At 42.9% G+C, this 16,429-nt stretch overlaps 1 protein-coding gene across 1 annotated transcript in view; it reads right to left on the bottom strand.

Annotated features, from left to right (window-relative positions):
* Positions 1-2,505: 2,505 nt before the first annotated feature.
* The window catches only part of sugp1 (SURP and G patch domain containing 1), a 28,746-nt gene continuing 14,822 nt past the window's right edge, over positions 2,506-16,429 (bottom strand). Inside the window, exons 7-14 of the mRNA XM_043721538.2 lie at positions 15,889-16,012; positions 12,271-12,590; positions 11,064-11,170; positions 9,230-9,407; positions 8,062-8,168; positions 5,927-6,072; positions 4,140-4,269; positions 2,506-3,201 (exon numbers count right to left, since the gene is read on the bottom strand). Coding sequence (XP_043577473.1) covers positions 3,175-3,201; positions 4,140-4,269; positions 5,927-6,072; positions 8,062-8,168; positions 9,230-9,407; positions 11,064-11,170; positions 12,271-12,590; positions 15,889-16,012 — 1,139 coding nt within the window. The 3' untranslated portion in view covers positions 2,506-3,174. The remainder of the gene's footprint in view (positions 3,202-4,139; positions 4,270-5,926; positions 6,073-8,061; positions 8,169-9,229; positions 9,408-11,063; positions 11,171-12,270; positions 12,591-15,888; positions 16,013-16,429) is intronic.

Below are 16,429 nucleotides of genomic sequence, written 5' to 3'. Positions count from 1 at the left end.
TGAGGCTACTTCATTGAATGTTATGACAAATCTGATAGATTTTTAACAGAAAAGGAATTAAGGGTTATAGTGAGTGGGTAGGTAAGTGGACTGAGTCCACAAAAAAAATGCTCAGCCATGATCTTATTGAATGGCAGAACATGCCCAAATATCCTACTCCTGCTCCTACAGACAATTCTGGGATAATGTGTGTTTTGGCAGCACAATTCGGTGATAACATCGCTGAAGAATTAGGGAACGGTATTTTGGAGAATGCCTACCGCCGTTGGCAATTGCGCGATTCCAGTGGGGATCTGTTCACATGCTTCATTCTGCATATGAGCTAGTGTCCATGCTGTTCTTCTTACTGTTTTGCGTACGCACTGATCTCAGCTGCCAATAGAGCAGCTTTGAGAGAGAGGTACTGGAGAGTAGCTTTCTTACATTTTTTAAATGTACTGTGTTAAATATATTTCTATTATTAAAGATGATTTCAACCTTCATTCAGGCTGTGCTACACGTTTGGGCAATTTTTGAGTGACTGAGAGTCATTTTATGCTGGTCTGCCCTAACCCCACTTTTCCCATTGGCCCCATTATTTCTATTAGGTCAGGCTTCACTGTAACACAACCACGGTGTTATAGGAGAACTACCTGTAATTCTGATGTTCTACTGTACAGGAATAAAGTCTTTCTGCTCCTATTGTATAAAACATTGGTTCGTCCACAGCTGGAGGAGTGTGTGTAGTTTTGGTCCCTTATCCAGAAATCACCAAATTCCTGGATGGCAGGACTGACCTATGAAAGTAATCAAATGCCTGCATTCCCTAGTTTAGAAAAATGAAGTGATTGCATTGAAAATTATAAAATTCTTTAAAGGCAAAACAGGGTTGATGCAGAAAGGAGATCTGAAATCATGAGGCAATCTCAAAATAGACAAAGTCAGAATTCACACAACACCAGGTTCGTCACTTCACCTGACGAAGGAGCAGAGCTCGGATGCTGCCTGAATTGCTGTGCTTTTTCAGCACCACTCTAATCTAGACTCAAGTTTCCAGCATCTGCAGTCATTGTTTTTACCTTTCTGACTTTGTCCAACCCGTTCCAACACTGGTACCTCCACATCATAAGAATGTACAGCCAAACTGTTTAGGACGGGGGTGAGAAGGAATTCCTACACACAGAGGATGGTGTGCGTTAACAAATTCTGTAAATTAGAGGGTTTTGGAGGCTGAGTCAGAGTATGTTCAAGACAGATCAATAAATTCCTGGATCATAATTACATCAAGAAATATGTCAACGTAGCAGTAAAATGGCAAAGACAGGTGATCAATCTAGAATAGTAGAACAGGAGCTGAATGGCTGAGTCCTTCTCCCTTATTTCCCTCTCCCCAAATACTGAGAAAAAGATTTCTACTATTCTAACATGTTCCTCAGTCTAGTTGTTGCTGAAGTTCATCTACTTTTGTTAAATCTGGACTATTCCTGCATGCCCACCTTTTAGCAGAAATTTATTTAAAACTCCTGTTGTGTCCAAGCTCAGACGTAGTTTACATTCACACATCATGGCAAAGCCAAGATGTTAAAATGTGTGTATTCTAATTGTTTTCGAATCTCTGTATTGCCTGGCCGAGCCTCAGCTCCCTAATCTCCATCACAGCCCTCATAGATACCTCCAGTCAGCCAATTCTGGCCTCTTAAAATTCCCTATTTTAATTGTTCCACCAGCACTGGCCTTGTACAGTACAGGCTCTTCGACCCTCGATGTTGTGCTGACCTCTTATCCTCTAAGCTCTGAATTTTCTCCCCCACTTCTCCATTACTCTTTACCCTTTAAACTGAACCTCAAAACTTAATCTTTGCCTATTGGCCATCTGCCCAATTAACTTGCTGCCTAGTTCAAAGCCAAATTTGCTGACCGTCCTATACATTTGACCTGTGATAATTTACTACGTTAGGGGCACACACAAAGGCATTGCTATTATTGAACTGGAAGACAGTTAAGGTTTCTGCCCCAGCTCACTTTGCCTGTACAAAGGGGGGATTTTCTTCCACCCAGAGGATTGCATATCTTTGGAGGTCCCTACCCCACAGATTTGTAGATGGTCCATTGTTGAGTATATACATAGTTGGGATAGATGGAGATTTGATCGCTCAGCGAATCAAGGGATTTGGGAGTGGGCAGGAAAGTAGAATTAAAGCCCAAGGTCAGCCACAGTTTGTGTTGAATGACAGATAGGCTGAATGGTCTACTCATTTTGCATGCTTTATTTGTCTCAGCTCTATGGCCACACTTGATCTGATAATCTGCTAATATTTTAATGTCTGTAGAAGTAACCAATGACTAAGCATTGATTGAGCCATATATGAAATTAGATGGTCAATTCCTGTGCCTCACTCTACTGCTGTCCCAGAAATGAGCTAACCCAATGTTGTCCAAGAATGCAATCTGGGACTTGCTCACCGGCAAGACTCAGTTACATCCATCCATGAGAGAAAATGTTTAAAAAAAGTAGGACTCCCGTGATGTTTAGAATGATAAAATTTATTTAAGCACAAACATGCAGCAGTTCTACATTTTGCAAGAAAATGTTTGACGATCTTTGAGAAATAAAATGTTACTGAGCGACTATCAGAGATGTCCAAAACAGTTGAGATTTCTCCTGCTGCATGTTGAGACCTCAGTAACACTTCCTCAGATTTCTCTCAGGGGGTTAAGCCATATTGATAGGAAAAGAATTCTTCCCTCATCCCCAAGGTCAAGAAGCACAAGAGCATAGCAAGATGCACTGCAGTCTCCTGTTGCACCTGAATCTCTGTAGAGGAGGTATATGTAAGAGATGATTGAACTGCACTCTCTGATGAACTCCATTGTTTTCAGCATTATGGCTTATTCAGAGATTCAGCATGATTACCATCGTATTGAGACCTGAAGGCGGTTTCCTTTTCTCTACATGGTCCACATTTTCTGTGGTGAAGTAAAGGGCTCCTTCGAGTACAGAAACGAAACTGGGAGGAATGTGACCCAACAACAACAGAAGATTCTGACGCTGTTTTTAAGGGAAATCCAACTCTTGAGTTCATCTCTCGCAAGCATGGCCGTCTGATTGTTGTGCCATTGAAGAACCAAACTAAACATCGCAGCAAAGTAGTGAATGGGAAAGCCTCCTTGCGGCTGTGTGTGGAAATTCAGGAGTCAGTAATAAGGTCTCCTAGGGTTATTCTGAAATAAAGAAAGTCCCATGTTAATTCATAAGGAAAAAGCTGACAGCACAGGAGCAAATGGCACAGTAAACCTGGCCAATAGACAGGAGAGGAGAAAGTGAGGTCTGCAGATGCTGGAGATCAGAGCTGAAAATGTGTTGCTGGAAAAGCGCAGCAGGTCAGGCAGCATCCAGGGAACAGGAGAATCGACGTTTCGGGCATAAGCCCTTCTTCAGGAAGAAGGGCTTATGCCTGAAACGTCGATTCTCCTGTTCCCTGGATGCTGCCTGACCTGCTGCGCTTTTCCAGAACACATTTTCAGCAACAGACAGGAGACTCTGTCGACCACATTAACACACCCCTGTCCTTTCCACGCTAACATCCGATCCACAGAGTCATGGAACCTCCTAGAAAAAGCAGAAATTAAAATGGTGAAAACCCTAGGGATAACAAGGGAAAATGAATACTCTAGAAGAAGCTCAAAATCACAGTGTAATGGGAAAGTCACACCCTGACAAGTGCAGGCCAATGGCCCAACAAACCCAATAACCACCCCAACTATTACCCATGTACAATGGTGAAAGTGTGAATGAACTGTGAGATTCACTGCAACAGCAATGCCTCCTGTGGCTTTCCCAATGGGATGGACAATACCAACAATATAGTGGGAACACCATCACCCCCTGCGCACACATCACAGCGCAAGCAATTTGTCCCATTGACCAATCCAACTAGTGACACATTAATAATCGGCCATTCGGCCCTCAAGCTTTCTATCATTCAATCAGACCATTCAGTCCCTCAGATGGGTTCCATTAGCCAACAGATAAACAGTACATTTTATTTACAAATTTGAGTTCCAAATTACAAAAATCAAGTCTTTATGCAGAACTAGTTCTCAGATGATCGAAATAAATTCCATACTCTCCACCATGTCTGCATGTTGTGATCACTTACCAGCGGGTTGGGTCTGAATCTATAGGCCAGCATCATCCGTTTACGGAATGCCTCATACTCGTCATCATCCTTATTGAGTTCTGCAGGCCGATCAATACCAAACCCAGCTCCATCGACTGCCGTGGTGCCTCTGTACAGGCAAAAGAGGAGGGGCATAAAGAGACTGTAGGAGCTGAGGTTGATCTTCTTAGAGAAAAGAGACAGTTAAAGAGAGATTTAATACCAAAATTACTAGGGGGCTTAAAGGGATAAACTCAGAGATGGTTTCCAGTGGCAGAAGTGTCAATAACCAGAGAGACACAGATTTCAGACATGTAACAGGAACTGAGGAAGACAGGAGGAGAATTTTTGTTTTTACTTTTAAATACATAAGTCATTAAGATTTGGAATTTGGCTGCGATTCAAAAAGAATGGGAACACGGACGTTTGGCAAGCATGAGTGTCTCTGGCTGATCCATTCCTCCAAGGAAGAACTCTGGCTGTAGAATCAGAATTGAGCTAGGGAAATAACCTGCAGCAGTGTGATTTCCCACTCCAGTCTGGTGGCTACCACAACATTCCCATTAGCTTCAGAACGTTCAATTTGGAAAATTAAAATGAGAACAGGGATTAAAATGACCATTACACTGTTAAAGACATCTGAGCAGCTTCTTCAGGTGAGCTCTTTCCCATACCATACTCTCACCCCAGTTAAAAACATGGCAAAGCCTAACTGCATGGCAAACTACTGAGAACCTGCTCTTAAGCATGTTAAGGTCTCAATGACAAAAAGAGATAATTGACAAAAATAAATCTTAAAACCAAACTAAAATGACAAAATGAAATTAAAAATGATAGGAAAATCAAACAGAAATTTACAGTGGTTCTACCACATGAGAAGACATCCAATTCACCTGTCCACTCCACAGCTGGGATTTTCCATCCAGTTTAAAAATGGAAAATCGTGCTGCTGGTGAAGGCAAATCGCACACATTCAGCAGTTATCGGAGCATTAACTAACCTTCAAAACCTGCAGTGGAGGAATCAAACTTGCTGTTCCTACACATGTTGGTCCTTTAGCTTTATAAACTCCTAAGCTTTGAATAAAACTGAGACATTAATTTCTCTGACTTTGGACCTCAGGCTATACTTCAAACATTGGCTTGAGCATCATCACTAGTTACACAAGTCATGAAGGCCAGGTTGACGAGTAGGTGAGTAGCTTTTTCTTATTCACTCGTGGGACATGGGCATCACTGACTGGTCAGCATTTATTACCCATCCCTAGTCACCCTTGAGAAGTTGGCAGTGAGCTACCTTTTTGAACTACTGCAGTCCACATGCTGCAGGTTTACTCACATTGCCAACAGGGAGGGAATTAATCATGTTCTACCAACTCCCGTTAACGAGCGTTGACATTTTGGGCAGTGGGGAGTTTAAAAAGTAAGATTGGAGATTGTTTGAAATGAGGGTCACCACAGCCAATTGATACTTACCATCCAAATGGACAAGTACCAAGATCAGCCTCTTAGGCTAGATACAGGAGGGGCACCCCTGTAGCTAGAGAACCAGAAGCTCAGGACAAATCAGTCTCTTTGCATGAAGGAGTGGGAGGGATTAAATAACCACCCACATGCTTCTCTTTCAAAATTTACTTCACTGGCACTTTTGGAACAAGGACAAAGATGACGAGGAATGCACTTCGCAGATTGGGGGTGCAGACTCCTTAAAGCTCTCTCCCTTTTCTTCAGTTTAGACAAAAGTATAAGAGTTGATTTCAGATACCAGGCCTGGGTCTACTTCTGTACCTGGGAACAGGAGCTTTGATGCCTTGACCTTCTGAGCCAAGCCCTTCACCTTCTTTCCAGCCCATTTTCATTAGCATCTGGTAACCAATGTTCTCCACTGTAATTTTGAAATCCTTGTAATCGGAGTAATCAGGCTCCCTACCTTCCTGTAAGAGATAGGCGAGAGTGCAAAAGCAGTCAGATATGGTATTGATGGGCGTGAAAGTGTGCATGTATTTACATATACTTCATCCTGGTGCTTAATGACTCTCATCCATTGCTGGTTCAGGAAACCAATGTACATCTCTATGACTCTACGTCTTCATTGCCTCTTTTCCACTTACAGTCATTATAATATATTCCAGCCCACTCCAAGATCTCTGTGCTCTGTCAATCCTAGGCTAGTGCAATGATGTAAATGATGTCAGCCATTGTAACTTGAAGACAGTGTCACATGACATCAGGTTATAGTCCAACTTGTTTATTTGAAATCACAAGCTTTCAGAGCGCTGCCCCTTAGTCAGGTGAACTTAAAGAGGCTAACCTGTGTGCAACTCCCTTAGGAACCTTTAGCTTGCTACTGGCAGCACAGTATTTAGATGCAATGCCAATGCTACGGGTCAAGTGCTGGAAAATGGGATTAGAATAGTTGGGGAGTTGCTTTGGACCAGTGCAGATTTAATGAGCTGAAGGGTCTTCTTCTATTATATAGACCTCTTGACTCTGTGCACAGCTTGGAGAAAACATTGACTGGTAGTGTAGCTTTCGAAATCAACCCTGAAGTGTTGGAATTTCCTCCATAAATCTCTCCATCACTATCTTCTCTTCCTAACCATTTTTTAAATACCAAATTCTTTGACCAAGCTTTTTACTGAACAGTCCTGATACAACTGTCGGTGACTCAGTGTTGGTTGTTGCTTGATGACATTCCCATTAAACACTTAAAAAGGAGATATATAAATGCAAGTTGCTGCTGTTGTAAATTTTATTATGGACCATAAACAGGTGGCACTTTACATGGATTACCATAATTGCAAGGTCTGCGACTTTCTGACATACACTAGCTATAGTTGAGGTACTACTGGTTGCACAGAACCTCGCAAAACTCACTTTTACAATGACTTTCATGAGTGCTACTGACACACTAAGATAGCAGCCTGGTTCCTTAATTAGGGATAGTTTGAGTGAACTAATGTGAGTCACTATCATAGAGTCATACAGCTTGGACACAGACCCTTTGGTGTAACGAGGCCACACCAACCACATTCCCCAACTGAACCAGTCCCACCTGCCTCGTTTGGCCCATGTCCCTCCAAACGTTTCCTATCCATGTACTTATCCAAATGCCTTTTAAATATTTCAATTGTACTTGCATCCACCACTTCCTCTGATAGTTCATCCCACATATGAACCACTCTCAGTGTAAAAATGTTGCCCATCATCCTTTTTAAAACCCTTTCCTCTCAATGCCCCTCCCTCGGGAAAAGACCCTTGCTATTCACCTTATCTATGTCCCTCATGATTTTATAAACCTCTAAGGTGACCCTTCAATCCCCTACGCTCCAGTGAAAAAAGAGCCAGTCTATCCAGCTTACTTATAATTCATTGTTACCTCCATTCCCGACAACATCCCAGAATTGGAAAAATGCAAGCAATGGACTCCTGCCTTATTTACGGAGTGCAATATTTAGTGAGCTGGAAAGTCTCAATCCAAATATAGCAGATATAAGCTGACAGCGTACTCCAACTCCTAACCTGTACTGTAAAGGAAGCTTCACTCTTCATCTAACCCCATCCTGCTCCTGCCTTGGCAGCATTTGATGGGAACAGTGTAGAAAGAGCTTTCCATTCAGTGTAAAAGAGTAGAGAGAGCTTCATGCTGTATCTAATCCTGTGCTCCACCTGTCCTGGCAGTGATTAATATGGACAGTGTAGATGAGACCTTACTCTCTATCTAACCCATGCTCAACCTGCCATGGGAGTGTTTGAGAAGGACAGTGTCAGGGGACATTAACTTCCAGTTTAAAAGATAGAGGGAGTTTTACTGTGTACCTAACTCAATGCTGTACCTGCCTTGATAAACATACAAAAGAGTCACCCAAAGTAGCAACAGCCATATTCCACTCTTTGTAATAGTTCTGGATAAGTTAATTTACCTTCAGAGCTTTGAACGTCTCCATGAATTTCTCCAGTTCATCAGGAGGTAGGAAATCTCCGATGAAATGTTTCCCTCGACCCATCTCAGTCAGTTGTTCCGCCCATTCTATCAAAGATCAGTAGAAATTGTAATAGAACACAAGAAAGAACTGTGTGAACATATTGTTACTGGTGCGCCCTTCCTAGTGCCAAAGGCATTAGACTTTAGAAGTGGAATAGTCCTCTTGGTTCCTTGAGCATGTTCTGGCGTTTAGTACAGTTAAGCATGACCTTCTCCCTCAAAGTCAAACTTCCCGTATTGTCTCCATAATCTTTGATAACATCAAATCCCCATAAATCCCTGGGTTGAATGTGTGCAGTGACAGACTGCACAGTTTGCTGGGGTATGGAATTCCAAAGATTAGTAGATTTGATTGGAGGCCATTTGGCCCAATGTATGTGCATTGTATCTCTGACCATTTCAACTTAGAGCCACTCTGAGGAAGAGTCATACCAAAACTTTAACTCTGTTTTTCTCTCCACAGATGCTGTCAGACCTGCTGAGTTTTCTCAGTATTTTCTGAATTTATGACAATTTCTTGCCCTTTCCCTGTAACCCTGTACATTGTATCTACTTAATCATCCAATGCCCTCTTGAATGGCTCAATTGAACATGTCTCCACCACACTTTCAAGTAGTATACCATCACATACCTTTCAGTTAGCATGCTTGCATTTTAGTTCTAAATGACCAACCCCATTCTGATTTGGTGACTTCTAGATTTGTCGACTTCTAGATTTGTCAACCAGGGGAAACTGACTCTCAGCACTGATCTTGTCAATTCCTTAAGACATACCGCAGATCATGACCAGGAATTTTCAAATGAGGAGGAACTCAGCCTCTGAATTCAGTCTTTAATGATTTTCCTCAATGTAGTACTGTTAAGGTCCTGAAGGTACACTGATGTCCTCAGGATGTTCTAGAGCACTTCAAGCCAATAACACACATTTGAAAATTTCAGGTAAGCTCAGACCATCAGAAGACATTGAGCACATCCTGACATCACCCACTGTGGATGCCAGCTTGCTGCTTAATGCTTTACAAGCTCCTTGAACTAGATCTACACCACACTCCCCTTACCCTGTGTTTACAGCTGATCTCCGCAGAACACTGTTACCCCACATTTACCTCTGGTCTTCTCCATCTCCATATGTCGCAGACGATGTTCCCATGTACCAGCATCGCCGTCAATCTCTTCATCGCTGTCATACTCATGCCTGTGAGCCTGAATGGCTTTTTCCCACATCATCTGCATCTCCTGCATGGCTTGCTTGTGCTTCATGATCATGTCATACATTTGCTGCATCTGCAAACAAGCCAGAGGTTACCTCAGATATTCTGCCAAATAGCGCCAGGAAAGTTTATGCTCCTCACACTTATTTAGAATCTCATCTCCTCCTTCCTTTTCCCACCTCAAATATGGGAATTTCCAACTCAGTCCTGCATTCTATAATACGCACAATTCTTTACAAGGCCTTTCGATTCCTCTATAACGATATTACACTCAGTTCTGCTATAACGCGTGTTACTTCAACACAAATTGGCTTTAACACGATTCCGGATCCATTACTTTAAATGGCGTGGCTATTGCTCGATTTTCTTATAACGTGTGAAAATACAAGATCGCACGTTATATCAGAACTGACTGTATTACCACCTCCGCACACTCTCGTTATGCGACAGCTAATCTGCACATACAAATTATCAAGCACAACCTGCCCAATCTGCCTTTAATGGCAATGTCTTTCTCTACGATGCTGCCTAGTTCTTCTCAGTTAATGCCCCTATACCGCTGCCTCTTGCACAATGTAAAACAACCTTTTCACTTCCTCTCCAACTCTCTCAACTCTATTGTGCCATTTCCCTATTCAGACGATACTGCTGCACACTCCCTCAGTAGCCCTCTGTAAGTGATTGTCTATGTATTTCCTTTATTCTTTCATGTTTACTGGTAAGGCCAGCATTTGTTGCCCATCCCTTAAATGGAGTGGCTTGCTAGGTCACTTCAAGGGGCAGGTCTGAGTCAATCACATCGCTGTGAATCTAGAGTGAATACAGGCCAGGCTAGGTAAGAATGACAGAACTCCTACTCTAAAGGATATCAGTTTGGATTTTCCAAAAATCAGCAATTGTCGTGATGTCACTGTTACAGAGATTGGCTTTATGTTCCAAAATCAGTGAATTTAATTCCACCAGATGCCATGGTGTGTTTTGAACCTGAGTGCCAGACCATTAGCCTGGGCCTCTGGATTACTGTTCTAATGATATTACTACCACTGCACCATCTTCTCTGATCCTTTACAAATGATACTGCTCGATTCCTCTTCTTTTGTACCTTCATGGTTCAGTGTTTAATTTTTCCTCCATCTTTACTGCTCCTAAATCTTACAGCAGCAGTTGCTGTTTCCCCTCTCTAGACAATTATCACTCACCAATAACCGTATCCGTTTTTAAAAATTCTTTCTTGCACTAAGTTCACTGCCTAAGAATGCTTCCTTCTCTCCCCTCTAAGTATCACAAGTCACAATCCCTATACAAGTTCATTTTTCTAATCTTACATTAAATCAGTGGTTTCACAATAACAAGTAGGAGATGGATAATAAATACTGGCATTGCTACTGACATATTTTATGAGCGAAGTTTTAAAAAGCTTTACTTTTCAACCGGTGTTTGAGAAGTTGCTATGAAAAGGGTGCATTTGGACAAGCAGAATAAGCTTCAGCTCTTTAAAGCACGATCAAAGGAGTGAGCATAGTGCAAAAGTCAGTGTTCGAGTACAAGAGATTAATCAAAGGTGAATGCCTATAGCTGGTCAGAAGCAAGGCAGGACACAGCATTAACGCCTAGAAACAGGCTGCCTCCAACCCCTGCTGCTGCAGAAATGGTGGTGTCCTTCGTCACTGCAGGGCTGCACTCCCCTTGGTCACACCCTGCCATTAAAGGTTGTCTTATAAGGATTTACCTCCTGCTGTTCCTTTAACTGTTTCTTCTGTGCATCACTGAGTTCGTTGACTCCCACCAATCCGACCGGCTTACCTTTCTGATAGCCAAGACCCTTCAAATCCTGAGCTGCAATCACACACACATACACACAATTGACATTACTTTCACATGAGTTAATAGGGTAGCATTTACAATTAGGCCCCAGGAACCCATGTATGCCTTTGGCTCCATTTAACTCTGGGCCTCCAGACACACAGCATCTAGCCCACAAATGTGATTTCCCTCTGCTCTCCACTCCCTCCAAAACAGGGAAGGAAGGAAATGTTGTTCAGAAACTGCGTGATCCCAGGTTTCACACCGCAAGTGAAATGGTTACATAATCATACAGTACAAATGGAAGCCATTCAGCTCCTTGTGCCTATGTCAATTCGTTTGAGAGATTAGACCCATTCTTTCTGCTCTTTGCCCACAGCCCTGTGATTGTTTCCCCTTCACAGATTTACAGTTTGCTCACGTGTTTGGTCTCAATATTTTGCTGTGTGGGAGAGGAAATCATCAATCTGGGAACTTTCTCACTGTGTGGGGTATCACTGGGGCCAGGTCCATCTCCCAGATCTGCTCACTGGTAAAAATTTTGCAAACTTTGAGCAATGATCTCTGATACAAACATTAGTGACAGTTCATCAATCTATCTATGCATCATGTGAGATATGGTTTGAATACAAAGTGCAAGAAAATGTACTTGCTACAAACAAATTGGGACTGGGTGGTGAGGGCTTCAGGCAACAGAGAGACAGCCAGTCAGGCTCCCAAGAAGCCTAGTGTTAAAAAGCACAAAGTCCCTACAATCCAATGCACAAAGAGAGTGATCAGCAATGAAGGCCATGTTCCTTTGTACCTCAGCCGAACGCAGAATGGACAGGAATTGTATCCTTGCTACAAGAGCTGAAACACCACAACCAATAGTAAGAAATTTTATGTTAGATAAAAATCATTTAGCGTAACAAGCCTAACCCTTTCCTGACAATCTCAAGTACTCAAGCTCCCACATCCCTCAAATGTTTACTTTCTCCCTCCAAAATTCACTTTCTCCATGTAGCCATTTATATTGTCCATCCTCCTTAGCAACTTACTCCACCAGTCCAGGTTGCACCCCTCTCCTGTTCTTATCCCCAACTTCCTGTGCCAAATACCCCACGAGACGTTACCTCCATTGCAGAACTCACTTGTTAAGCCGGGCACTTGCATCGAAAAAGCCAATTCAGGAGGAGGAAGCTCAATTTTATCGTCTTCTGGGCCCCAACGACTCTTCTTTTTCTTTTTAAGTGAGGATGAGGAAGAGGAAGGCGGAGGCGCTGGCACAGGTTCCTGGGGAGAGTCACTAGAAACAGGCTCAGGAGAGCTCTTCCGTTTCTGCGGGGCGGAAGAGGACATCGCCATTAAACTGGCTTGGACGGCCTTCTGCGCAATGGTCTTCACTTTACAGAAGACTTCAACAGTGTCCCTGTAGTATCGATATGCGTCACTATTTTGATCGTAGAGAAACCTACAGAGATGAAGACAAGTGTTCAGTACTTCTGTGCTAGAGAACTGCATACTTAGATTCACAGAGATTAATATTACAGAAGGAATAAGACAGTTTTGTCCATTCTGCTAATGCCTAACCTCAGAAAAAAAACTTTGTCCATAACATCTTTCAACTATTTATTGACCTCTGTTCCTGTGCTAAATGCCATTACAAATTCTTCTTTCAATCTGTTGATGCTAGGGACTCCTATCCCAGCAATCCTCTACAGAAAAGTAAAAATACTTCTACAGTTCCTGCTATTCTTGTAATTAATGAGACGACCAATGATTTATTGAATCACTGGCTGGCAGTTTTATTTTATTAATACCAGGAATTTTGACCCTCTCCATCAAGTCCATATGCCTTGTCTCTCCTCATAATTAACCACCCACACCACCACTTTCACTTATACCTGGTTTCCAGCATCTGCAGTCATTGTTTTTACCTTCCAGCACCACTAATCCAGCACCTTTCTAGGACAATCCTTTCTCCTAAGCCATTATTGAAAGCTCCTGTTACTCGTAAGTACCTAAGAACTAGGAAGCGTAAGCAATTCAGTCCCTCGAGCCTGTTTCACCATTTATCATTATTGATCTCAGCTCGGCCTAAATTGTACTTTCCTGCCAACTCTCCATAACCCTTTAATCCATTATTAAACAAACATCTGTCTATCACCTCCGTAAGTTAACTCAACGTCACAGCACCCTCCGCACTCTGGGGGAATGAATTCCATAGATTCAGAAGGAAACAGAAGGAAATCCTCATCTGTTTTTTAAATCTGCCACTCCTTATCCTAAAACTATGACCTCTCATTCTAGATTGCTCCACAAGGGACAAATATCTGCTTGACAACTACTTTATATATTTTAATTAAATCTCCTCTCACTCTTCTAAACTCTGGTGAGTATAGGCCTAAACTGCTAAATCTTTCCTCACATGTAAACTTTTCATTTCCGGAATGAATCCTCTCTGAATCACCTCCAATGCAATTATATCCCTCATCGGGGCCTATTAGTACACCTAATGCAGTCTCACCAATGTCTTTTCCAATCACGTACTTTTAAGCTCCATTCCTTTAGCAATAAATGACAACATTCCATTAGCCTTCCTACTACCTGCTGTACCTGCAAACTAAAACTTTGTGATTCATGTATGAAGACACCAAGATACCTCTGCACCAAAGCATTTTGATGTTTCCACTGTTTAGAAACTAAGTTGCAACTTCACACCCAAGGACATCAAACTTAGCAGCCCACTGCCCTTCAGTACCATTTCCATCCTCTTGCAAGTAACCAACTCCACACCAATTTAATTTAGATGTTAGAGGTTGGATCTAAAGGGTGCCTGCTGGCTGGAAGGCCAGTGAAAAACCCAAGTTATATATTTTTTAAACAGAGCCCTGCTCGCCAGGAGATGCCAGCAAATCAGAAGCCAATAACTCTACTAAACAGCAGCAGGGAGTGTGGTGTAAAATTATGTCCCAATACATGTGTGAATCATAATGTAACACATGTATTGGGCCAAGCAGTGGAATGTGGTGAAACGGTTAAAAATTATGTCCCAATACATGTGTGAATCTAACCGGAATGGAGGTGTTGCTTAGTCCCGTGTGAATCTTATTACACACCTCCCCGTGTGAATCTTCTTATCTGTATGTAACCAGAATGGAATGTGTTTTTTAGCCTTGCTCTGCTGCTCACATGAATGTTTATATCTGGAAAAGAGTATATCAGCTGGAAAAGTCTCCAGTTCGGTGAGTCTGCTCCGGGGTTACGTTTAACCGCCGAGCGTGGGTTGTTGGCAACCGCTCTACGAGAACTGACGGCTCCCAGTTCCGGTAACATGTAGAGTGAGTATAAGCCAGACCCGGGAGTCTGCTCCGGGGTTACGTTTAACCGCCGAGCGTGGGTTGTTGGCAACCGCTCTACGAGAACTGACGGCTCCCAGTTCCGGTAACATGTAGAGTGAGTATAAGCCAGACCCGGGAGTCTGCTCCGGGGTTACGTTTAACCGCCGAGCGTGGGTTGTTGGCAACCGCTCTACGAGAACTGACGGCTCCCAGTTCCGGTAACATGTAGAGTGAGTATAAGCCAGACCCGTTGTAAGTATGAGACCTGGTTGTGGCGACGCTGCGGGGAATAAAATGCTCATATTCTAGCAGACTCGCCTCTTGGTCGTTTGTTCTGTGTCAGACTACTCTCCTACGAACCTGACCTTGAGAATTTTTTAAAACAGGGAGGCAGTGCTTCCTGCCAAACATGTATCTGTCTGACACTCAAGATCACTACTGGATCCCAAGCCATTGGTGAGTGACGGCAGGAGGCAGGTTGCAGGTGGTGGTGAGGGTATTTGACAGCAAGGGTATGAGATGGTTTTTAGCAGGAACGCTGATGCCTGGTCTCCCCATCAGGTACCAGGTGTCTGTAATGATACACTCACCTGTGACCTTTACTCAGGTTTGCACATCATGTTCCTCACATGGCGAGTTGTCTGCCACTGTGGTAGTCCCAGCAGAGGAGGCTAAAGCCAATTATTGTGCATTAATTGACCACATAATGGCATCAGGTGGCAGTGGGAGTTTTCCTACCACAAACTTAACCAAGATGTATGCAGCAATGTTTCAATCACAACCTCTCTTGCCTATTTACGTCACCACCACCTAGCCCCCAGAACCCATAAACCCATCACATGAAAGGTATTACAAAAGTTTGACCCCAGGTGTCTAATGAATCGGTCTTAGTCTTAATCCAGCACTGCATGGAACGGTTTTATATTTTCAGAAGAGTGAGAGAAGACGTCATTGGTATATATATAAGCATGCAACTGTGGGTACACTGTCATAATAAGGGATCAGTCATTAAGGACCAAGAGGAGAAAGCAACATTTACCTCACTCAGGGAGTTGTGCAGCTTTGAAACTCTCTACAGAGAAGATGCTTTGTCAATGATAGTATTCAAGACTGATAAAGTTTTGGGAAGTAAGAGAATTAAAGAATATGGGGTTAGGGCAGGAAAGTGGAAGTGCGAGGGTAGATCAGCCATGATATCCAATGATATTGCATTTTGTGTTGGGGGGTGTGTCACATGACCTACACCAGCCCTTAATTTTTAAATTTCTTATGTTCTATTTGAAACAGTGGCTATGCTTCATAAGTACTTGCTGTTGTGAAATTTTTAGGATGCCCCTAAGCACAAGAGCTGCTATACAAATACAAGCCTCTCTTTTGTTTAATTGCCTGTGTTTTTCAAACCAGGCAGCATGATAAACTGGTGCTCACCAGAAGGCCGGATTGTCTCGATTGTCCTGGATGGCCATCTCTTCCACATCTGGACCCCCGTCAGCCACAAACTTTGCCAGCTTCTCAATCACACTCCGGACCTCTGGGTCGTCTGGGGGTGAAACTTTAAGCAGGCTATCAGTACTTGAGTTCAACTCACACACCCAACAGTCAACAGCCAATCAAGGTCTACAAGTTTGGATGGGTAAGAGTAGGATACAGGGAGAGCATCAATTAAATCACACTCAAGAGGTTAAATGGAGACAGTGTCCCATACAACTTCATCTAGCTCTCAAACGTTGAGTTTGAACTGGCCGTAGGACAGTTAAGCCTAATCCTAGCTCCCTCTACAAACAGTTTACTTTGCTCAGGGCACATCTCTTCTCCTCCAAAAGAGAAGTGGTGACAGATAACAGTCACTAATAAATCCAATCAGACATTCAGAAATCTCTTTGCCCAGTGAGGGGAACTCACTACAAGGAGTGGTTGAGGCAAGTAGCATTAATGCATTCAACAGTGAAGTCCATGAGGGAGATAGGAC

The sequence above is a fragment of the Chiloscyllium plagiosum genome, unplaced genomic scaffold (assembly GCF_037043375.1).
Source record: "Chiloscyllium plagiosum isolate Xiang-an unplaced genomic scaffold, Cpla_swu_hap1 HiC_scaffold_28, whole genome shotgun sequence".
Classification (NCBI taxonomy): domain Eukaryota; kingdom Metazoa; phylum Chordata; class Chondrichthyes; order Orectolobiformes; family Hemiscylliidae; genus Chiloscyllium; species Chiloscyllium plagiosum.
This window is presented reverse-complemented; position numbering and strand designations above follow the sequence as displayed.